This window comes from Sorex araneus, chromosome 5, assembly GCF_027595985.1.
Source record: "Sorex araneus isolate mSorAra2 chromosome 5, mSorAra2.pri, whole genome shotgun sequence".
Taxonomy (NCBI): Eukaryota; Metazoa; Chordata; class Mammalia; order Eulipotyphla; family Soricidae; genus Sorex; species Sorex araneus.
This window is the reverse complement of record NC_073306.1, coordinates 48,222,467-48,242,092: the sequence shown is the minus strand read 5'-3', so window position 1 is coordinate 48,242,092 and position 19,626 is coordinate 48,222,467. Positions and strand designations below refer to the sequence as shown.

At 44.3% G+C, this 19,626-nt stretch overlaps 1 protein-coding gene across 4 annotated transcripts; it reads left to right on the top strand.

Moving 5' to 3' along the window:
- Window positions 1-212: 212 nt before the first annotated feature.
- On the top strand, window positions 213-19,009 carry PIGV (phosphatidylinositol glycan anchor biosynthesis class V). Of its 4 annotated transcripts, none has more exons than XM_004603477.2 (5): window positions 213-246; window positions 1,234-1,327; window positions 4,858-4,992; window positions 10,556-11,677; window positions 13,737-19,009. In XM_004603477.2, the coding sequence occupies exons 3-5, from the start codon at window positions 4,912-4,914 to the stop codon at window positions 14,016-14,018; spliced, it is 1,485 nt and encodes a 494-aa protein (XP_004603534.2). In that variant the 5' UTR covers window positions 213-246; window positions 1,234-1,327; window positions 4,858-4,911; the 3' UTR covers window positions 14,019-19,009. The 4 variants fall into 4 exon arrangements, with proteins under 4 accessions (XP_004603534.2, XP_054996697.1, XP_054996696.1 ...); XM_055140722.1 differs by lacking the exon at window positions 213-246 and adding an exon at window positions 255-979; XM_055140721.1 differs by lacking the exon at window positions 213-246 and adding an exon at window positions 255-1,103.
- The last annotated feature ends 617 nt before the right edge of the window (window positions 19,010-19,626 follow it).

Genomic DNA, 19,626 nt, shown 5'->3' with positions numbered 1-19,626 from the left:
ATGGGCTAACTTCAGGCGGGGCACGAGGAACACGAAGCGCGAGTGGGAACTCTTCAGGTGTCACCGAGGGCGGAAGGGCGCGGAGTCCGCGGGGTGTGCAGTGCTCGCCCCGCTCGCCCGGAGTCAACATGGCCGCCAGGGAGGGGGCGGGGCAGCCCCGAGTCTGGGCAGGAGCGGGGCGGGGCCACCTCCACGGCGCCAGTGCGCAGGCGCGGGCCGCCCTGAGCCCCGGATGAAGGAATTGAGGTTCGGACCCCGCCTGGGACGTGGAGACGGGCCGGTGCTGTGGAGCCGGCGCCAGTTTGGGATCCCTGGAGCTCGGGGGGCGGGGAAGGGAGAGGGAGGGAGGCCGTCAAATGGAAACCGGGGGAAATTAGTTGAGGCTGCTGAGAAGCGGGGAACCACGCCCCTCCGCCATAGCGGCCTCCCGGTGCCGCCTCTTCCTTTACCGCCTTCCGCCCTCCCCTGCCTTCCGGCCCTAGGCCGGGCCTCCCCCTTCCTCTCCCCGACCCCCTCGCGAGTCGTCGCTGGTCCTTGGCCCCTCTGGGGAATTGAGGCGTCCCCATTCCCTCCTGGACTGGAAGGGGCTTCCTACTTGTCCCGGGTGGCAGCAGGCGGCCCGGTTGACCCTGCTCAGAGCGACTTCCCCATCCCACCGAGGATGTTTATATTTTTACCCAGTGGCCCCGGGTTTAGTCCCCAACATTCCCAAATGACCCAAAGAGAATGGAGTTGTCAGAGCCCTCGCCGCCGCCCTCCGCAGTCAGCAGGCCCAGCAAGAGCGCGCCCCTCACCGGACAAACACGGGACAAGTTGGGAGGCATTGGGGGGTCCAGGACGCGCATCCCCTTTACCTCACCCATGTGCTGGGCACACCGCGAAGTTCCAGGCGCCAAACTGAGTTGCATTCTAAGTATAACCTTGAGTGTGCCACTTGACCCTAGTGAGCCTCAGTTTCCACACCCATAAAATGGCGATGGTAATTACAGTGGCCTAGCAGGGTCTAATGAGATCTCTGAAGTTCAAACCAGGGAGATTTTTATTACTCATCTCACCGGGAGCATATTTATCTCACGGGAAAATAGAGTAAAACTCATTGCACTGTAAGCTCTGCCAGTTCAGAGAGCCTGTGATTTCGATTTCGCAAATGGGGTGGCTGGGAAGGGAGCTTGGCAATTAGCTGAGGGGGAAAATTCACTGGCTTTGTTTTTTTTTACTTGATTTCCTTGTCAGGTAGGTGTAGGCTGCAACTTCCCTGTGATCGCTAAGCTAGAGTTTGACTCTGGAGACAGGAGAGGAAGAATGGAGACCTGGCGAAGAGGTCGAGGTGGGTTCCGTGTTTTTCTGTCGCCCAACTTCTGCATGTGGCTGGGAAGGGAAGAAGAGTGAATTTGCCCCAGGACGGAGAAGGAGCTTAACTGTGAGATTGTCGCTGCCTGTTTCAAAGATTTTTCTCAGTTCAGCGAGTCAGATGTTGGAAATGTTGGGTGGATTCACAAACTACCGCAGCTCTCAGGGGTTTTCAGAAGCTTGTCTTTGAACTGAATTTTGATGAGCAAATCAGGGTGGCGTGGGTGGCCCCTCCCTTCCTCCAGGCTTCTGGTTGATGAGTAAGCAGCAGTCGCCCCCTCGTGTTGAAGAACGAATACTGTTTCTGTTATCCAGTCTCGCCCCTTTTCCTGAGAAATTTTATTTTTCTGTGGCTTCCTTGATTTTGTTCTCTTGCTCTTAGCGTGAGATATGGTGGGAGGAATACTTGGATCAGATATTTTTTTTATCCAGAGCCAATGAGTTGTTCATGCCAGTGATCTGTTCTTACCACTTCGGTTCAAAGAGAGAGCACAGACTTAAAAATGCTTATTTGATATTTTAGGCCCCAGGGGTGTATTTGGACCCCTGTAGATGGACAAAGCCTTGCCCTCAAATTTAAACTAGTAATAAGGATGGCATGCACAATATTATGAGTGGCTGTCACAGTCTAATGAGCAAAGATTTCTAAAACAAGTGGTACTTGAAGGTTTGAAACAGAATAGACATTAAAAAGGAAAGTAGGGGCTGAAGAGAGCAGAGCCAGGAGTAACCCCTAAGCACCACAGGATGTGGCCCCCCAAAAAATAGAGTAATTTAGTCCTACTTGTAAATTTCTGTTTAAATATTTCTTTTTCTTTAGAATAGTTCTTCACTCCAAACCTGTGAACTTCCTCTGATGCTTCCCAGACTGACATTTTGACATATTGTGGGAACCATAACTGCTTCTTAGCTCAAGGAATTCTTTTCTTCCTTCCTTCCTTCCTTCCTTCCTTCCTTCCTTCCTTCCTTCCTTCCTTCCTTCCTTCTTTCCATCCTTCCTTTCCCTCTTTCTCCCTTTCTTTCTTTCTTTCTTTCTTTCTTTCTTTCTTTCTTTCTTTCTTTCTTTCTTTCTTTCTTTCTTTCTTTCTTTCTTTCTTTCTGCCTTAAAGTGCATTCCTTGCCTTAGAATGGCCTTGAAATTGTTTATACATTGCTGCCATTCCAAGAAGGAGATGGGGAAATGACAGTTTTCTTCTCAAGTAGTTGACTCTGTCTTCCCCCTAAGTTTGTTTTAGCAATATGAGCTGGCTGAAGTCCTGCTGAGTGGTGGTTTTCTTTTCCTTCTCCACTTAATTTAAGAAACCAGCTAAACACACATCAGAGAGCTGAACTGCATATGTAGACATTATGGTCTTCCAGTTCAGTTCAGTGCCCGCTTTTGGACACTGGTTTGGAATCTAGTTTGTTATTTTAGGCAAGAAGAAAAGGGCACACAGCAAATAATAGCAACCTCAGTATAGATTTGATACTACTTTTTCACACTTAAGTCCCATATCCATCATGACAGTTTTGTGAGACAAAACAGTCTGATTCTGGACCAATGCAGTTGTACAGAGGTTAAGGTGTTTGCATTACATGTGGTTAACTCTGGTTCAATCCCTGGCACCACAGGGTCCCCCAGACATCACTGGTTAACAGCCCTGAAGATCCCTTCCCACCACCACTGAAATAGCCTGAGTAAACCCTGACACAATAGGGCCCAAAGCAGAACATTATTCTCAGACCCTTGCATTGAACTACCAGCCTGTAGGAGGGACCACACACACACACACACACACACACACACACACACACACACACACACACACACACACACACACACACACACAAATAAATCCCCAGAACCTAGTCTGATCCCATTTTATGCATTGACAACTGAGGCTCAAGGGTCAAAAAGCTAGTTTCAAAGGACTAGAGCATAGGCTTTGCATTTGGGAGTCCTGGTTTGCTCTTTGAGTGCCATGGTTCCCTTTACAGGAATGACCTCTGATCACCATTGGATGTGACTCAGAAACAAATTGAGGCATCAGGACCGAGGAAATGGCTCAGAAGTGGAATGCATGTTTTGCACATACAAGTCCCAGATTTTATCACTGGCATCTCATGGTTCCTCAAGCACCCTAGGTACTAAGTTGGAGTAGACCCTGAGTACCATTAAGTATCACAACAAAAAGCAAAACAAATCAAAAAACAGGTTCAGAAAGACTAAATGAGGGGCTAGAGCGATAGTACAGTGGGTAGGGTGTTTGCCTTGCATGTGGCCGACCTGGGTTCATTTCCCAGCATCCCATATGGTCCCCTGAGCACCGCCAGGAGTAATTCCAGAGTGCAAAGCCAGGAGTAACCCCTGTTCATCAACGAGTATGACCCAAAAAGGAAAAAAAGAGAAAGAAAGACTAAATGAGAATTTAAGTGACAGCTAGGATGAATCGAGTCTTTTAGTTTTTGTTTTTGTTTTTTGGGGCGGCGGGCACTGAGTTGTGCTCAGTTCTTATTCCTGGTGCTGGGCTTAGGGGTCACTCTTGCTGGGGTTCAGAGGACCTTATGTTGTACCAGGAATTGAACCCAGGTCAGCCATGTACAAGTCATACACCCTGCCTACTATGTTACTTGAATTTTCAGTGAACGCCAGGTCTGGGGTACCTGCATAAAGACCATACCACAGGCAATTTTGGGGGTTGGGTGGCAGGCAGTTGGTTTAGTGTGGTGCTCGACATATACAGGGCAAGTGCACCCACTGAGTCACAACTCTGGACCCATATGATAGGCTGTTATTTTTTAATTTGGGGATAGGAGTTGAGCCACACCCAGCAATATTCAGGAGCTACTGACTCTGTGCTCAGGAGTAGCACCTAGAAGTACTCGGGACCATATGTGGCACCAGAAATCAGCTGCAGGCAAGGTACATGTGGTTCCCACTATATTTTCTTCAGCCCCCATCCCATTACAGATTCATTGTCTACACCCAGTGGTGCTCAGAGCTTCTGGCAGAGCTCAGGGAACCATATATGATGCTAGGGACTGAACCTGCATAGGCCATGTGCAAAACCAAGTGCCCTACTCACTGTGCCATTTTGCTCTGGCCCCCCATTACAAGCTTTTAAAGATTTCCTGTGAACTTAGCTTTCCAACTTTATGCCTTTCTGTGTGGAACTTTTCCTTGAGAATTCAGTGCTTCAAAGTGATACTAAGTGGTCATACCTGCCACCAAGATGCTTTTCCTAGACCAGGAACATACTTCAATAGGCTGAGTACTAGTTGTGCATGCAGGAGGCCAGAGTTTGGCACTGCCTTGTCTCCTGACCACTGCTGGGAGCTACTCTTGAGCAGTGAGCCATGAGTGCTGATGGGTATGGCCCAAAAGTAAGGAAAAAAATGATCTTCCCTCATCTGAGCAGGTAGGTGAATTTGCCATAGTAATATGGAAAAAATCTCCTGTGAATTCAAATGCTTCCAAGAATTTATTTTCATTCATGTGATATTTTCTCTTTGGGTTTTGGAATTTAGAAGCCTGAGTGAGTTAAACCTTGGTAACGGTATCTCTGAACTCCTGGTGAGGCGATGATGTGGCCCCTGAACCCATCCCAGAAAGAGGTGCTGAGGTTTGCGATCAGCTGCCGTGTCCTGACTCTGGTGTTACAGGTTAGTATCTGATCCTTTGTCCTGAACATGTGTGTCATTGCCACATGACAGGGCTAGGTGCTAAGAGTAATACCATCTCTTTCCTTCTCCCAATTGTACCCTTCCATAGAGATGTAGATTTTTTAAGCTGAAAAGTGGACAGGACCCTTAGAAGTGATCTATTAATCTCATCTTTTATATATAATCAGCAGCAGAGAAACCAGAAAGGTTAAATTACTTCCCCATGGTAACATAGCAGTTAAAAGAATGAACAGTTATAACTTACGTGCTAGTAGTTGTTCTAATAGATCATAATGTTCTATAGTCAAAGATGTTGGGATGTCCAAAGCTCGAAGCTTTGTCCTGGCTCTCTCTCCCAGGAAACGGAATATTTTGTCAGTTGACAGGTGGCACAGCCCTGAGACTAGCTGTATATCATTTTGTATATATTATCTACATTTCTCGGGTGTCTCCTCTTGCTGCCTTACCTACACACAACCCCTCATAATACATTTGTCCTTTTGCAACTCCTCCCCTCTCCAAGATTTCTCTTGATATATATTTTATCAAATTTCTCACATATACAAATGATATCTCATGTTTAGTAGTGTCTGGTGCTTAGTAGTTTCATCAGTATGTACTATTGAATGTAATCACCATCCTGAGTAATCTTACCAAAATTCTATGCAGCTTTTATGAAAAACAAAATTGTCTGAGGTTTATATTTTGGTTCCTTTGTGGGAACCTTTCCTTTTCTCCTGCCAGCACCATATAAGGTCTACCAGTCTCTGTTGGGGACCAGGTTAAAAGTGTTTAAACTAGGGGGCTGGAGCAATAGCACAGTGGGTAGGGCGTTTGCCTTGCACACAGCCGACCTGAGTTCGATTCCCAGCATCCCATATGGTCCCCCAGCACCGCCAAGAGTAATCCTGAGTGCAGAGCCAGGAGTAATCCCTGTGCATCGCTGGGTGTGACAAAAAAAAAAAAGTGTTTCAACTTGGAGACTATTATCTGTGACTGAGACTCCTCTCTTTATTCTTTACCTGTTTGAATTGGCATAATAAAAAAGATTTTAAAAATTAAAAAGTAATGGACCGGAGTGATAGCACAGCGGGTAGGGCGTTTGCCTTGCACATGACCGACCCAGTTTCAATTCCCAGCATCCCATATGGTCCCCTGAGCACCGCCAGGGTTAATTCCTGAGTGCAGAGCCAGGAGTGACCCTTCTGCATCGCTGGGTGTGACCCAAAAAGAAAAAAGTAAAAAGTAAATTAAAAAAATGAGTTGCCTAGGAACTAGAGAGTACAGGGATTAAAGGTGTTTGTCTTGCCTGTGGCCAACTCTAGTCATCTCTGGTATCATGTAGTTTCCTGAGCATCATCTGGTGTGACCCTTGAGCCCATCCCAGAAAGAGGTGTAACACCTGGAAGCAGGTGTAACCACTACCCTAGAGGCTCCTACATACCAGTGGAGTGGTTTGGGAATAATCTCCAGCGATAGCACAGCAGGTAGGGCATTTGCCTTGCACACAGCCAGCATTGCCAGACCCAAGCAGCACTATATCCTCAAGCCCTTGTATTGAACCGCTGGCCTAGTTTGCTGTGAATCACTTGGAAGAGTTCCTAGACCTTCTGAACACTGCTTGGGAGACTGCCCTCCCCCTCCAAAAGTCCCGATAAAGTAACTGATCAAGAGAAGGAGCCTTTAAAATAGGGTTATATTCGGTTTGAGGATATAATACAGGCATAGGCTAACCCAGGTTCCATCCCTGATACTGTGCACAGTCCCCTGTGCCCTGTTAGGAGTGATTCTTGAGTACAGAACCAGGAGTAAGCCCTGACCACAGCTGAGTGTGGCCCCAAAACAAACAAACAAACAAACAAAAAATAGTTTAAAAATATATAGATTTATAGAACCAGAAAGATAGTCCAGGGGTTAAAGCTTGCCTTACATAAGTCTACCCCAGTGTGATTCCCTGGTATCATATATGGTCCCCTGAGCACCACCAGGACTGATCCCTGAGCACAGAGCCAGGTTCAGTCCTAAGCATGGCCAGGTGTGCACGTGCGCACGTGCGCTTACATACACACAAAACAGCATGGTTTTGAACTAGCATCAATGGAATGATTGACAGAACCGATAGACCAATGTGTGAATCAACATCTGTGTTAGGAAATCAGAAAAATGGGTTCTAGGTCGTGTGATAATTTGAAAACAAGTATGTTTCCTCTGCAAGAAAATAAGTATGTTCACTCAGCTACTGAAATTTTATTAATTTTACTATCTTGTCTAAGAACTGTGCTATGAAAAGGCATTGGCTATAAAAAGTGATAATCTTCAAGCAATTGACAATCTAATAAAACAAAAAGGTACCTAACAATGCTATTTAATCATTTCTTCCTCGGGGCTGGAGCGATAGCACAGCAGGTAGGGCATTTGCCTTGCACACAGCCAACCCAGGTTCGATTCCCAGCATCCCATATGGTCCCCTGAGCATCACCAGATGTGACCCAAAAAGCAAAAATAAATAAATAAATAAAATTTAATTATTTCTTCCTCTACCTCTATGTCTTGACTTCTAGTCTTAGAGCTGATACCATCATATTATATCACCAGTTAGATCATGTTTGCTATTTTCTGTTATTGAAATTCATTCCTTGAAGACTTTTTCTTTTTTTTTTTGTTTTGGGTGGCACTCCGGTAGTACTTAAGACTTAAGACTGTCTGCTCAGGGGTCACTCTTGATGGTTTTAGGGGGACCAAAGCAGGGTTGCCACATCAAGGCAAGTGCTTGAAACCCCATACTATGGCTCTGCTCCCTCCCATTTTGTTTTTGTTTTGGGTTTGGGTTTTAGTTTGGTTTAGTTTTCTGGAGGGGCCAAACTCGTGTTGCTCAGGGATTACTCCTGGCTCTGCACTAAGGAATCACTCCTGGCAGGCTCAGGGAACCATATGTAATACCAGAGATTAAACCCAAGTCAGCCATATACAAGGCAAGTGCCCTATCCACTGTATTGTGTTTGTTTTTATTTTTTTATTTTATTTTATTTTATTTTTGCTTTTTCGGGTCACACCCAGCGATGCACAGGGGTTATTCCTGGCTCTGCACTCAGGAATTACTCCTGGCGGTGCTGGGGGACCATATGGGATGCTGGGAATCGAACCCGGGTCGGCCGCATGCAAGGCAAACGCCCTACCCGCTGTGCTATCACTCCAGCCCCTGTGTTTGTTTTTATTGAAGACTTGAGTTCCTGATAAATTGATACTCTTCCTAACACTAATGTTGATTTCTTGATGGTTTCAGTGATAATAAAGGATGCATCTTTCTGGTATCCTATCTTTCCAACTCATTCCCTCTATAAGTCTTCTATATCTTCAGGATTTAGGATTAATTGACTACATCATTTCACTGTCCCTCCTTTTCCTCCTCCCTTATTCCTTCTTCCCTCTTCTTTCTTCTTGTCAGCTAAGTACGTGGCAAGTTAATACTCTATCCTCTGTATTATTTCTTTGGCCCAATTCATCTGTATTTTTTAAACTCCCCAGGTGATTCTAGTGCACACCCCATTTCATGAATTACATGACTGCTAACTTACTTTTGTAATACTGGGAAGTAAACACAGGGTCTCACACTGTAAGGCAAACGCTATACTTCAGTTATACCCAGTTATACCCGTGACCTGCTGACCTTTCATACATCTTCCTTTTTCCTACCTCATGCACCTTTTTTCCAGCTTGCATTCTTTAGTGAAAATTCAGAAAAGTAATGGTCAGAAGCAGCCTCTCACATGTCCCACTCTATCCGTCAGCATATTATGTCTGCACCCCTGTTCCTCAAACTAAATGTGTGAACTGTCTATACTCGACTCTGAACGAGCTCCTTTACCTATATAGTAGATGCTGTCCTTTCGCCTGCTTAATAATTGTTCCCTCTCCTGCATATACCAGTGTTTCCTTTTCATGATTATTTTCATTAGCAAATATTTATCTTCCACCATTAAAAAAAGCAAGATTTAGGGGCTGGAGTGATAGCACAGCGGGTAGGGCATATGCCTTGCACACGGCCAACCTGGGTTCTGTTCCCAGCATCCCATATGGTCCCCTGAGCATCACTAGGAGTAATTCCTGAGTGCAGAGCCAGGAGTAACCCCTGTGCATCACCAGGTATGACCCAAAAAGCTAAAAAAAACAAACAAACAAGATTTGGGGCCAGGGATATAGCTCAGTGGTAGAGTATTTGCCTTGTATTTGTAAGTACCCCAACATTGGGAAAAAAAGATATTTCTTGATCCTGATTATTGGTCACCTTTTACCCACTTCCTATTTTCCTCTTTGTGGCAAAACTTGTGTAAATAGTACAGCGGGAGGAGCATTAGCTTTGCATTTGGCCAACCTGGGTTCAATCCCCAACATCCCATATGGTTCCCCTAGCAGGCCAGGAGTAATTCCTGAGTGCAGAACCAGGAATAACCCCTGAGCACTGCCAAAAGTGTAGTCCAAAAACAAAACAAAAACAAATAGATGTCTCTATATTGTCTTCCTTCTCTTACCCTTCTCTACTGAGCTCGGTCTGCACATACTCTTTGTGCCTTTACAGCTCTTGTCAAAATTACCAGTAACCTTTACATACTACATCCTGTGGTCAGTTTCAGTCATCTTGCTTCACCTATGAACAGCATTTAACAGAATCAATATCTCTGTCACTGTCTCTCTCTGTCTCTCTGTCTCTGTCTCTCTGTCTCTCTCTGTCTTTATCTCTTTATCTCTCTAACTCTCCCTCTCCCCCTACCCCCTTTTTCTCTCTGTCTCCCCCCTCCCTCACATATCCTGCAGTGCTCAGGGGTTATTTCTGTATCTGTGCTCAGGAGTGGCCATTAGGGTAGTTAGGGAATCATATGCAGTGCCAGGGTTTAAACTGAAGTTGTCCATATGCAAGGTAAGTACCTTAACTCCTGTACTGTCTCTTAGGGACCCCTTCTTTACTTCTTTACTCGATTCTTTAACACAATTTCCTGGTTTCCCCCTGTCTGGCTAACAATCGCTTCTTTATTTTCTTTGTTGGATCCTTTCCCTCTTTCATACTGCTAAAGGTTAATGTGTTCAGGGCCCAGTCCTAAGATTTCTTCTTTCTTTAGCTACACTTCCTTCATGGGTAATTTTGTTTAGTCTCACACCTTTTTTTAAATTTATTTTGGCTTTTTGGGTCACACCTGGCTCTGCACTCAGGAATTACTCCTGATGGTGCGCAGGGAACCATATGGGATGACAGAGATTGAACCCAGGTCAGCCACGTGCAAGGCAAGCGCCCTACCCACTGTACTGTCACTCTAGCCCAGTCACATACCTTTAAGTTTACTACCCATCTACTTCAAACTCTTAATTTATATCTTCACATCTGATGGCTCTTTTTCCCATAGACTCATATCTCATTTTTAAGCTGATGCCTATATTGGAATGTCCAACTCAAACCTAACAAAAATGAAGTCCTATTTCCCTACCTCCCCACCTGTTTCTGTTTTTGATTAAGTGGATATACTTTCTTACAATTGTTCAATCAAAATCCTAGTTTTCCTTCATCCCACAGGCTCTCTTCAATGCCATCATCCCAGATCATCATGCAGAAGCTTTTTCTCCTCCTCGCCTCACCACCTCAGGCCCTCTGGACCAAATTGTGGAATTTCTGCTGGGTGGCCTGTCTCACTGGGATGCTGAACACTTTTTGTTCATTGCCGAACATGGCTACCTGTATGAGCACAACTTTGCCTTCTTCCCTGGTTTCCCTCTGGTCCTCTTGGCGGGGACTGAACTGTTGCGACCCCTGTGGGGGTTACTGAGCCTACGGAGTTGCCTGTTGATCTCAGTAGCATTGCTCAATTCCTTGTTCTCAGTTCTGGCTACAGTCGCTCTTCATGACCTGGGTTGTTTGGTTTTGCACTGTCCTCAGCAGGCCTTTCATGGAGCATTGCTCTTTTGCCTCAGTCCTGCCAATGTCTTTCTGACTGCTGGTTACTCAGAAGCTTTGTTTGCTCTCCTGACATTCAGTGCCATGGGGCAGCTGGAGAGGGGTCGAAGCTGGACCAGCGGGCTCCTCTTTGCTCTTGCTACTGGTGTTCGCTCCAATGGACTGGTTAACATTGGTTTTCTCATGCATTCTCAGTGCCGCAGCTTTTTCTCTTCTCTCATGGTGCTAAATCCTGTGAGAGAGCTCTTAAAGCTGATGGGCTCTGTGTTCCTTTCATTGCTCACACTTGGACTTCCTTTTGTCCTCTTTCAGTATTATGCCTTTACCCAGTTCTGTCTGCCAGGCTCAGCCCGCCCTATTCCTCAGCCCTTACTACAGTTAGCTCTGGACAAGGGCTACAGAATCACCAATGGAAAAGAGCCGCCTTGGTGCTCCTGGGACCTTCCTCTAATATACAGCTACATTCAGGATATCTACTGGAATGTTGGTTTTCTAAGATACTATGAGCTCAAGCAGGTGCCCAACTTTTTACTGGCTACACCAGTAGCTGTGCTGGTTGCCTGGGCTACTTGGACCTTTGTGACTGCCCATCCTTGGCTTTGCCTTACACTTGGGATGAGAAGGAGCAAGATCACTAAAACTCTAGAGAAGTCTTATACTGGATTCCTCAGTCCTGGAGTGTTTGTGTACATCGTCCATGCAGCAGCTCTGCTGCTATTTGGCAGTTTGTGCATGCATGTTCAGGTGAGGTAGATTCCTGGCTGGGATTAGGGTGTAAGTATAAGCAAATAGTTGGTCAGAGACAGAAATGATAGTTAACTTCTTTTATTTGAGTAATCTGTACCTAATTCATTTATTTGATAATTATTTGGGGTCTCTTTTTGTACTGGATCTTGGGCCAAACTATATATTAAGGATGGAACAAAATAAGATAATTTTGTGGGGCCAGAGAGAAAGCCAAGTGGGTAAGACATAGCCAGCTAACACACAGCCAGCCTAGGTTTCCATCCCCAGTAGTACATACAGTCCCCCTGAGCCCTGCCTAGAGTGTCCCCTGAGTACAGAGTTAGGAGTTAACCCTTCAACCCAACTGGGTGTGTCCCCCTAAACAAAAAAAAGGTAAGATTGCTTGGGCTGATGGACATGTGTTGCACGTGGGAGCCCTGATCAATCCCTGACTCTGCATGGTTCCCCCCCTAGCACCATTAGTACCCACTGAATGAGAATAGGCCCCTTGTACCTCCAAATGAAGCCCCAAAATAAACCAAAAAGTAATATTGCTTCCCTATAAGTCTCTTGGTAGAAATGGGGAGACAGACATTTAACAGATTAGACTACTGTCTAGTGAGGTATGGGAATGTGGCTCAGTGGTAGAGTATATGTCTTACATGTGTGAACTCCTGGATTTGATCCTGAGCACCCCCGAAAAATGAAAAGTAATACAATGGAATGGAAAAGGTGTTGCTGTTTTGAGATAAATTATTGCAGAAACTTAGAGGGGAAAAAGTCCTGGCAGAGTTAAGGAAAGCATCTTACTTAAATTGGATCCTGAAGAGATTAAGGAATTCAGAAGCAGAGGAAGAATACTGAGAATTGTGAAATGAAGAGATTTGACTTAAGATAATGGGCTAGAGCAATCATACAGTGCGGGTAAGGGCACTTCCCTTGCACACGGCTGACCTAGGTTCCTTGATATCCCGTATGATCATCCAAGCACTGCCAGGAGTCATCCCTGATTGCAGAGCCAGGAATAACCTGAACATCTCTGGTTGTGGCCAAAAAACAAGCTAAAGATACAGGAATAAGGTACCAGGGAGATATCTCAAAGGACTGGAATACATGTTCTGCATACAGGAGCCCCAGGTTTGACCTTTGTCCCTTCAGCATCACACAGCTGCTCCCTAGCACCAGAGGGTTTGGCCCCAAAAACAGAAAGACATAGAAATAAGCTCTGAGGAGAATTCCTGGGCCTTCCCTAATATATAGTTATACCCATAAGGTCTACTTGAATGTTGGCTTTTGAGGTATTCTGAACTCTAGCAGGTGTTCAGTTCAGGTGTTCAGTTCAGATATGTCTTATGCAGTGTTTGGGTGGTGGTGGGAATAGAGAGGAATAGGAAGGATTTGATCATATCCTTGATTTTTTTTTGTTGTTCCTGGCTGTGGTCCCAGTTTCAGCATAACCTCAGGGAAGTCTTTTTGTCCCCTTGCTAGCCATTTCTTAACAGTTTCTGCCTCTTGGAGTCCCACAATGGCTGTTTGTAAAGTTTTCTGAGCTGTATGAATAAAAGGCACAGGGGAAATAGAAAGTAACATTTTGTATTTGTAGCTAGATTAGCCAGTAGAGAGAGTGCCAGCAAAACTTGGAGTCTGCAGGTTAGATGAAGGAGACCAACTGGAAACTTGGCTTTGATTATCAGAGGAGAGAAAATGTGATCCCTTGGCCCCTTTTTCTCTGCTTTGCTATAACAATGAGATGAGGGAGACACTTCAGGTTCCCAAAGCTGCCCTTCACCTCCTTGAGTTTAAAGACCAGAACCTGGGCTAAAATTAGATCCCGTTGAGTTTTAATATAAATTGGCCAATTTGGGGTATGACTACTGTATTTATATGTAACATTGAAGTCTTCTGGCTTGTTTTCTGTTGAATTTCTTTGCCAGTGTAATAAGTTTCTAGTTTGGGGATATAGTTCGCTCAGCAATAGGAAATCCTTAAGTTGGCCCAATTATGTGCTGTGACATTGCATTTGATGCTGTGGCATTGCAATAATCTGTGGATTTCTTCTACCCCCTTTTATTTCCAGGTTCTCACCAGGTTTTTGTGCTCCTCCACTCCTATTGTATACTGGTTTCCAGCTCACTTGCTTCAGGATCAAGAACCACTGCTGAAATCCCTAGAGACCATGCCTTGGAAGTCTTTTGCCAGGGACTCCCCACCAGAACAAAAGGTCACCAGAAATTCTATCATGGGACTTTTGTACAACTGGAAAACCTGTTCTCTAGTCACACGATGCATTCTAGGCTACTTCCTGGCTTACTGGTTCCTGGGACTACTCCTGCATTGCAACTTTTTACCTTGGACGTGACCTGGAGTTTTAGAAGACAGGTTTGAAATAGACTTAATCCAGGGTCCAAATGTACAAATATACAAGGAGCCTCTGTATACCACCCTGGGACCTCTACTCAGTCCATTAAAACCTCCCGCCACCTTTGTAGGTTAATTAAGAGTGGGATAAATATTGAGTCAAGGAGATAACTCAGGGGTTGGGACACACACATGCCTTGCATGTGTAATGTCCTGAGTTTCATCTTCAATACTACCCCCAGGAACCACTTAGTGTAGCCTCGGTGGTCCTCAGTACTGCTGGGCCTGAATAGTCATTGCCAGATTTCCAACATCTCATTGTTTGGCCTGGTTGGCTGAGTGTCACCAGGGAAGGTGGGGGGGTGGTGGGCATTAGGGTTTTTGCCCCAAACACTGGTTGGAAGGACCCTCCTTCTCAGCCAAAAAAAAAAAAATCGAAGCACTGTGAGCCACTGGAGAACCCTGATACTGTGGGAAAATTCTCGAGTAGTAACTATTTTCTAAGTGAAAAAGTATTTTTCCAAGTCTGAAGGATACCTGGATCTGTTTCATCAACTAAGCATTGCATATACCACTGAGTCACGTATAAATTTAAAGGTAAATTTTGTTTGTTTTTGTTTTGGGGCCACACATGGCAGTGATAAGATTTTAGGCCTGGCTTACACTCAGGGATCACTCCTGGCGGTGCTCAGGGGACCATCTGTGGTGCCAGGAATTGAACCCTGGTTGACCTCATGCAGGGCAAGTACCCTATCCTGTACTATTCCTCCAGCCCCAGAGGTAAATTATTTAAATGAAAAATGTTTATTTCTTCAAAGGCTATAGGCTAACAGATTAGTAGTAGGTGGCAGACCCCAATCAGTGTACTGGTGTAGCTGTAGTAAATAAAACGGAGCCATCTTTTCTAAGTGGAACTGTTCATCATGATTTTTCAATGTGTTTTATTTGTTTATTACATATGAGGAAGCTTACAAATATATGCAAATTAATTTTTTTTACACATTCAATGAATTTCCTATCTAAGCATAGTCCAGCGCCAGAGAGATAGTACATGTGTTAAGGTATTTGTCTTACAATGAAACCATTGCTGGTTCTATCCTCTCAGTACTGTACATGAACTTTCAGGGATGAGTCCTGAGCACAGAGCCAGAAATAGCCCCTAAACACCTCTGGGTGTGACCCAAAAGCCCCAAATTAGGAACCACAGAAGTACAAGGGTAAGATGCTTACCTTTAGGTTTCTTCCCTTATCACCAGTGGGAGAAAAATAATTGTGATGAACCAAATAATCTATTATAGTTCCCTTTGAGCTGTAAAATATTTTTCCTTGGGGATCTCCCACCCCAAACATCTGGCTTTACTCATGGGCTACTTCTGGCAGTGCTTAGTGGACCAGATATAGGCCTGGAGATTGAACTGGGATCAGCCATATGAAGAGCAAGTGCCTTACCACTGCACTCTCTTTAATCTATAACCCACAAGATCTTTAAGAGCTGTTTTTGTTGTTGTTTTGGGATTGGGGTCACATCCGGCGATGATCAGGGTTTAGTCCTGGCTCTGCACTCAGGAATCACTCCTGGTAGTGCTTGGGGGACCATATGGGTTACCAGGGATCGAACCCAGGCAGCCACATGCAAGGCAAACGCCCAACCCTCTGTGCTATCACTCTGACCCCAAGATCTTTAAGAGCTGTTTTATCAGAATTATTTCAACTGAAACACAAGGGGGTGTTCTAATTTGTGATTTTTGGAAGAAATACCCTGTTTCCTACTTTCAGCAGTTTGAAGAAACTCCCCCATGACACTCCAACATTGAGAAATGAAAAGTAACCTTTCCTTGGGCCAGAGAGATAGTAAAGTGGGTAGAGCATTTGCTTCGCATGAGGCCAACCTGGGTTTGATCCCCTGCATCCCTTGTGGTCCCCCATGCCCCTGAGCCTGCCAGGAGGGATTATTGAGCAGAACAAAGATCACCCCTTAATTAGAAAGAGAGAAAGGAAAGAAAGAAAAGAAATGAAAAGATGACCTTTCCTTTGACTGAAAGAAAACAATACGCCTGGCAAATACGTCTTTGTCTGCATAAGTAAACCTGTTCTAGGCAGCTGAATGGTCAAATTGGTGACTAGTTTTCTTGCCCTTTCAGTGTCTATGCTTGGTTGGTTGGTAGAGGAGCCATGAGTAACATGGTAGTATAAGTTGATAAATTGTAGATAAGCACAAGGTTGAATGAAAGTATATTCTTGGCCCCTTTGGTTATAACTTGTCACTGTAATTGTAAAATTGTTGACCCTGGCTGAGCTATTTTTGTTCATTCTTTAAGCTAGGTAAAAAGCTCTGCATCATTACTACCCATCCCATTTGAGCAAAAAAAATCTTGTAAGCAGAAACTTAAAAATAGATGAGTAATCATAAGCAGTTTCTGGAGAGCCCAAGAATTGGAATTTTGACACACTCCCTCTGACCATGACAGAAAGCTAAACTTGCCAGCTGAGGGGAAGCTCCTGGCTGAGCCCCAGCACCCTCTGTTGGAGCTTCTAGCCAGCTTGGCCAATAAACATTTCCCAGCCATCATCCCAGCTTTAGCACAGCTGAGAGAATTTGGTCCCGAGTCAAATGCTTCTGAAAATGTACACACAGATTGGGGCAGCCCTCTGCCTTCTGCCAAGACACCCAAGTGCCCTTATTGGCAAAAGATGATCACCCCTGCCCTAGTGTCCTTCCAGTTGGCAGAGACTATTCCCTCCCTCCTCACCAACAGCTGCAAACGCTGCTACTTTCTGTGCAGGAATAGTGTAAGCCCTGTTTCACTTTTTACTGCAGAGTTAGGAGCTCGGGATCTTTTGCTATCATGGATTCTCCTTTTTGCGGGGAGATAACCCAGACTATTTATTTCTCTGCTGGAAGAGGCTACTTAATTCTCCAGGGGAAGAAGTGATTTTCACCCTGACAACATTTATCTTAACCCAGAACTGGAGTAATAGTACAGTGGGTAAGGCCACACAGCTAACCTGGTCTCAATCCCCAGCACCCCACCTGATCCCCCCAGCCCTGCTAAGAGAGATCCCTGAGCAGAGATCTAGGAGTAACCTCTAAGCAATGCTGGGTGTGACCAAAAAAAAAAAAAATGTTAACCCTCACAAAAGATTCCTTCACCCCAGAAACAAGATTTTAAAGATCAGAAACACCCTAAATGGGAACCCTGTCTTCTTAACTATAATTACTTAATCACTTGTATTCTGCTAAGGCATTATAGTTAGTGTTCATCATAGAACAGCTCGGTGAATATACCTGGTGTGACCTATGAAAGACATTTTTCTCTCTGACCTTGGAAGGATCTAGTTGCTGTTCTTTAAGGATCTAAGGAATAGGCTGATTTTTATGGCCAGCAGCTGTCCTTTTACCATCCTACTAACAGTCATTAATAGTCTGGGAGAGGGACATGAAGGGCTGAAGGCAGGAAGCTTCCTGTTTACCCTGAGGTCTAACAATACTGCAGCTGGGTTGGGCGTCTACAATTTCAGAGAAAAGTCATTTCCTTCTGAAACCCTGCTAAAACAAACCAGACGCTTCATATACCTAGAGGTAGATGCTTTTTTGTTCTTTAATGATGGTGGGAGGAGAGGAAGTGTTTGACATGTCTTTACCAGTCACCCTCCTCCCCCAGGGAGTGGGGGGAAACTTGAACAGACCCTCTTAACCTTCATTTAAAAACTTAATGTGTACAGGCTACAGGGGTTTTAAATAGATTCTTTTAGCAATTTTTTTTGGGGGGGTGTTGGTTTTTAGCTACACCAGCTTGGGCTGTGCTCAGGGGACCTTATGCAGTGCCAGAGATCAAATTAGGTCAGCTGCATAGAATGCCAGCACCTTACCTGTTGTGTTATCTTTCTGGCTCCCACAGTTGTTTGTTAATATCTGTTTGTGGTGCTGGAAGTCAAACTCAGAATCCCATACATGCCATGCCTGCTACTGAGTTCTCTCTTCATCTAATTCCTATTTTAGGGGAATAAAGTTGACTCCCCTATATACCTCCTGTTCTCAAATAACTGTCTAATAGCATTACTAGCAGAAATAGAAACACTAAGAAAGAACATGATAAATTCTGGGGAGTGAAGCAAAAAACTTCAATTTCTTGCTCTGTATATCTGTTTCAATTTTGTGGGAGGGCAGTTGGGCCACACCCAGTGGTGTTCAGGGTCTAATACTGACTCTGTGCTTAGGTATCATTCCCAACAGTTATGCAAGGGACCAGGATTGAATCTGGGATCCAGGTTCAATGCAAGGCAAACACCTTAACCCTGTACTATTTCAGTCCCTTACTTGAATTTTATTTTACTTGCTCAAATCCCAGTACCACGTATGATCCCATGAGCACCGCAAAGCATGGACCCTGAGCATAAACTCAAGTGGTCCCATAACATAAAAAATAATTTAAAGCATGCAGTTTCTTTTATGCTTCCTAGTCTGACTGAAATTTAATCATAAACAACTTTGTAACGTGTAACTGTATTTCACAGTGATTCAATAACTTAGAGAAATTAAACCTGACCACCAAAAATAAATAAATAAAGCATACAATGATTCAGTTCCAAGCCCACTACTAGTATCAGCATCCTTACACCAGTGATCCACAGTTTCCTCCCACTTTCCATATGACCTCCTTAGTAAACTCATTTTTCAGTGTGATTATTTTATTTTGGGTTACATGTTTATAATAGCGTTGGGTCTTATGGCTTTGTTGTATAAAGTTACCTACAAGTGTCCAAGGCTCCTGGACAGTGCTCGTATTACCTATCCTCTCTCCATTCTCTCCCACTCATTCCTTGGCATTCTCATTTCTGTTATCTAGGGTCAAAGGTTTGCCCGATTTTGATACCTTCCATTCCCTTTTATTATTATTCTATACCACAGGTGAATTGTGAACATGTGGTATTTCTCCTTTCCCTTCTAACAACCTCGCCACAACACTCTCCAATTCCATCCAAGTTGCGATGAATTGCATGATCTCATCTTATGACCTATTGTGTTTCATAGTACATATATATACATATATGTATATACATATATATACATATATGTATATACATATATATACATATATATACATATATGTACTATGAAACACACACACACCACAACTTCTTTATCTACACAGTCTGTTCTTTTCATATCCTGGCTATTGTATTAAGTGATGCAATGAACATAGGTGTGCATCTGTCATTCCAAATTAATGTTTTTGTGTTTTGGAGTAGATGCCAAGAAGTAGAATCATTGGGTCATGTAAGAGTCCTATTCTTATATTTTTGGAGAAATCTTCATACTATTTTCCATGGGAAATGAGACCATTCCCACCAATAGTGAATGAGAGTTCCTTTTTTTATGGTTTTGGGGCCAAATCAGGCTGTTCTTAGAGTTTCCTCTTGGCTCTGCACTTAGGAAATAGTTCTGGTGGACTTGGGGTACCATACCAGTGCCAAGGATGGAACACAGGTTGATTGTGAGCAAGACAAGCACTCTACCCACTGTATTGTTTCTCTAGTCCTGAGAGTTCCTTTTTATGACGAAGACAAACTATAGCTTTACTTGTATGCTTAGAGGAAAAAACTGCAGT